Consider the following 2603-nt stretch of genomic DNA (forward strand, 5'->3'; position numbering starts at 1 on the left):
AAGGCTTGTTGTAACCATAGGAATCACTCAACTCAATGTTTCAATTGTACTGTAGTCAGCAGAATTCAAGACAACTCACGATAGATTTGAAAATGATAGAGAATCTGATGCTATTCGGCTTGAGCAGAGAAGATTGAGCCATGCTAACCATTCTAAACAGAGTTATAGCCTTTTCATTTCATTTTACCTTTATTTAGCTAGGGGAGCCCATTGAGACCAAGTTCTCATTTATAATGGTGCCCTAGTTTCACTCTGACCATTGTAAACAGAGTTGTACCGTAGTTTCAGGATCAAGTAACGTCTAGAAGAAAACAGGCAGATTGTTGGTAAGCAGGTCTATCCTGATTTCATTCACAAAGAAAATATGCACATACTGTACTAATTCACCAACTGTTGTTGGCTATGAATGCTGACTTTGTAATATTGAAGTTTGTATGCAATGTACAGTATCAGCGTACCATTTTCTGAGCACAGGTAGGATAGAGTCCATGAGTTTATATCTTTAGAGACCTGTTATAATTACCTTTGCTTTGTGTTAAAATACATCATACAAGGTAGGCTACTACTGATATTAGAAATACTGTACATCATGCAATGTAGTGTACTACTGACACATTTTCAAATACAGCATACAAACTAGGCTACTACTAACAGAATGCTTACTTCTAAGATCTAGATTGGCATCATACTGTACTTAACAGAAATAGCGTTGTGACAGCAAAAACACATCCCACCTCCTTACTAAGCAAAATTGCCAGCGATATGTTGATAAGAGTTCACACTAATTCAAAACATTGCACGTTTCATACCTTATCATGAAGTTGCTTTATCAGAGAGCATGCTGAAAACAATGTATTCTTGAGGGATATCGTGCTGTTAAAAGGTCACTACCTGCTTTATCAAAGTGAGTGAGCGATATACCATTTAAAACCTGCAAGATTGCTAGCGTTGGCAACCAAAATGCATGTTAAGCTTTTTCTGTTATCTCGACGAATGTCAAATGGAAAAAATCTTGCTGATTAAAATCTTCCTATAAATATGCACTTATGTGTGTTGGTCTTTCTCGCAGACTTAACTCTTGTGGAGAAGATGGCAGCTTTGTGCAGAACTCTTACAGTCCTTGTCGTAATTGCTGGCGTGTTGGGGGCCAACTCTGAGCAGAACTACGGCTCAGATGTTACAGATGCTGCCAACTTCGCCATTGGCTTCCACAACCGCATAAGCCACTACACATATGCCTACAAGGTCACCGCCATCCTGTCCGACACACCACAGGTCTGTAGTCTTTACACTTGTCTATAGACTTCACACTTTGAAGTAGCGATTTGTTATTTGCTTACAAATAGCATGTATTTCCTTTAGCACACTTTTGGTTTTTATCAATCAACAAAAAGTTGTGTAAGTATAAATAAAGGTGTGTTGTATAAAGTATTTATTTACTGCATTCACTTCATTGTGTGTTTGTATATAGTATTTTCATACTTGGTGTCACCCAAGTTGTCACCAGGGCAAGTTCTTTTTTGTTCAAGAGTTCGCTATCACTTACAACATCCACACCATGAAGATTCAGACAAAAATTAATTCAAGACTAAATTAATTAGATCAAATTGTTTTGACCCCTAGATTTACACCCAAGGCCAGATTATGTATACCATGACTGTAGAAGTGGGAGAGACCATCTGCAAGAACACGCCCGATGTCAATTTGGCTGCTTGTAGCTTGCAGGATTCTGTGGATGCCAAGGTAATGCAAGAACATAATTGAACACAAATGTTCACTTTGGGATGGGCCATGAGCTTTTTACTTAAGACGTTTCTGATGGTGGTGTCTCTCTCTCTCTTCTCTCTGTTCTCAGACCATGACCTGCCATTTTGTTGTGCTGGCTGTCCCGCATTCTGAGGTGCCCAGCTATCTACTGGTGGACAAGTGTCACTGATGTTGGACAGTCGGATTTCCAACACTGAAATTGCTTTTTGAACACATATCAGTGCATTAGGTTAGACACTATTATTGAGCTAAACTAATACTGTATTGAATAAACACAATACTTACTCTCAAATTAAATTCCAATCTTTGAATCAGTCACCTTTTCTTGTTCATCTTCTTTTTCAGTTCATATTTGTATTATCCTGTTGCTATCAATCAGTTCCTGTTGATGAGTTAACTTCTGACCATTGTGGTACATTCACCCTGCTTCTGGCTCGGAAAGATGTCTGTTCTCAGAGTTTATTGTTCAAAGTGCAAATTCAGCCAATGAACAAAGAATTTCAGAGCACCCAGAGAGCTGCGTGTGACGAGCATGGATGTATTAAACTAGTTGGCGAGCCATTCAGAGACTCCTTACAGTATATCACAAGTTCGAGCCTCGCACCATGTGCCTGAACGGCAGTCACAGAGAGTACTGCTCTGCACTCTGACTAAACCCCACGGTTGGAAAACATACATATATGACCTAGCCATACTCTATCTCTGATCAATACAATTTGATCGAACGACCTAATTAAGAGCCACCGGACCTATGTTGACAATATAAGTACTATAGCTAATGATAATTGTACCCACAATGCACCTACTGTAACCCCGATACTAACCTATGAGAATAC

The 2603-nt window shown here is 39.1% G+C and overlaps 1 protein-coding gene across 1 annotated transcript; it reads left to right on the top strand.

Annotated features, from left to right (window-relative positions):
• Positions 1–2059, top strand: LOC311311220 (uncharacterized protein). The gene is made up of 4 exons (XM_084440898.1): positions 1–326; positions 1070–1275; positions 1624–1743; positions 1856–2059. Exons 2-4 carry the CDS (start codon positions 1090–1092, stop codon positions 1934–1936), a joined length of 387 nt encoding a protein of 128 aa, XP_084297024.1. The 5' UTR covers positions 1–326; positions 1070–1089; the 3' UTR covers positions 1937–2059.
• The last annotated feature ends 544 nt before the right edge of the window (positions 2060–2603 follow it).

The sequence above is a fragment of the Borostomias antarcticus genome, assembly GCF_949987555.1.
Source record: "Borostomias antarcticus genome assembly, chromosome: 7".
NCBI classification, from domain to species: domain Eukaryota; kingdom Metazoa; phylum Chordata; class Actinopteri; order Stomiiformes; family Stomiidae; genus Borostomias; species Borostomias antarcticus.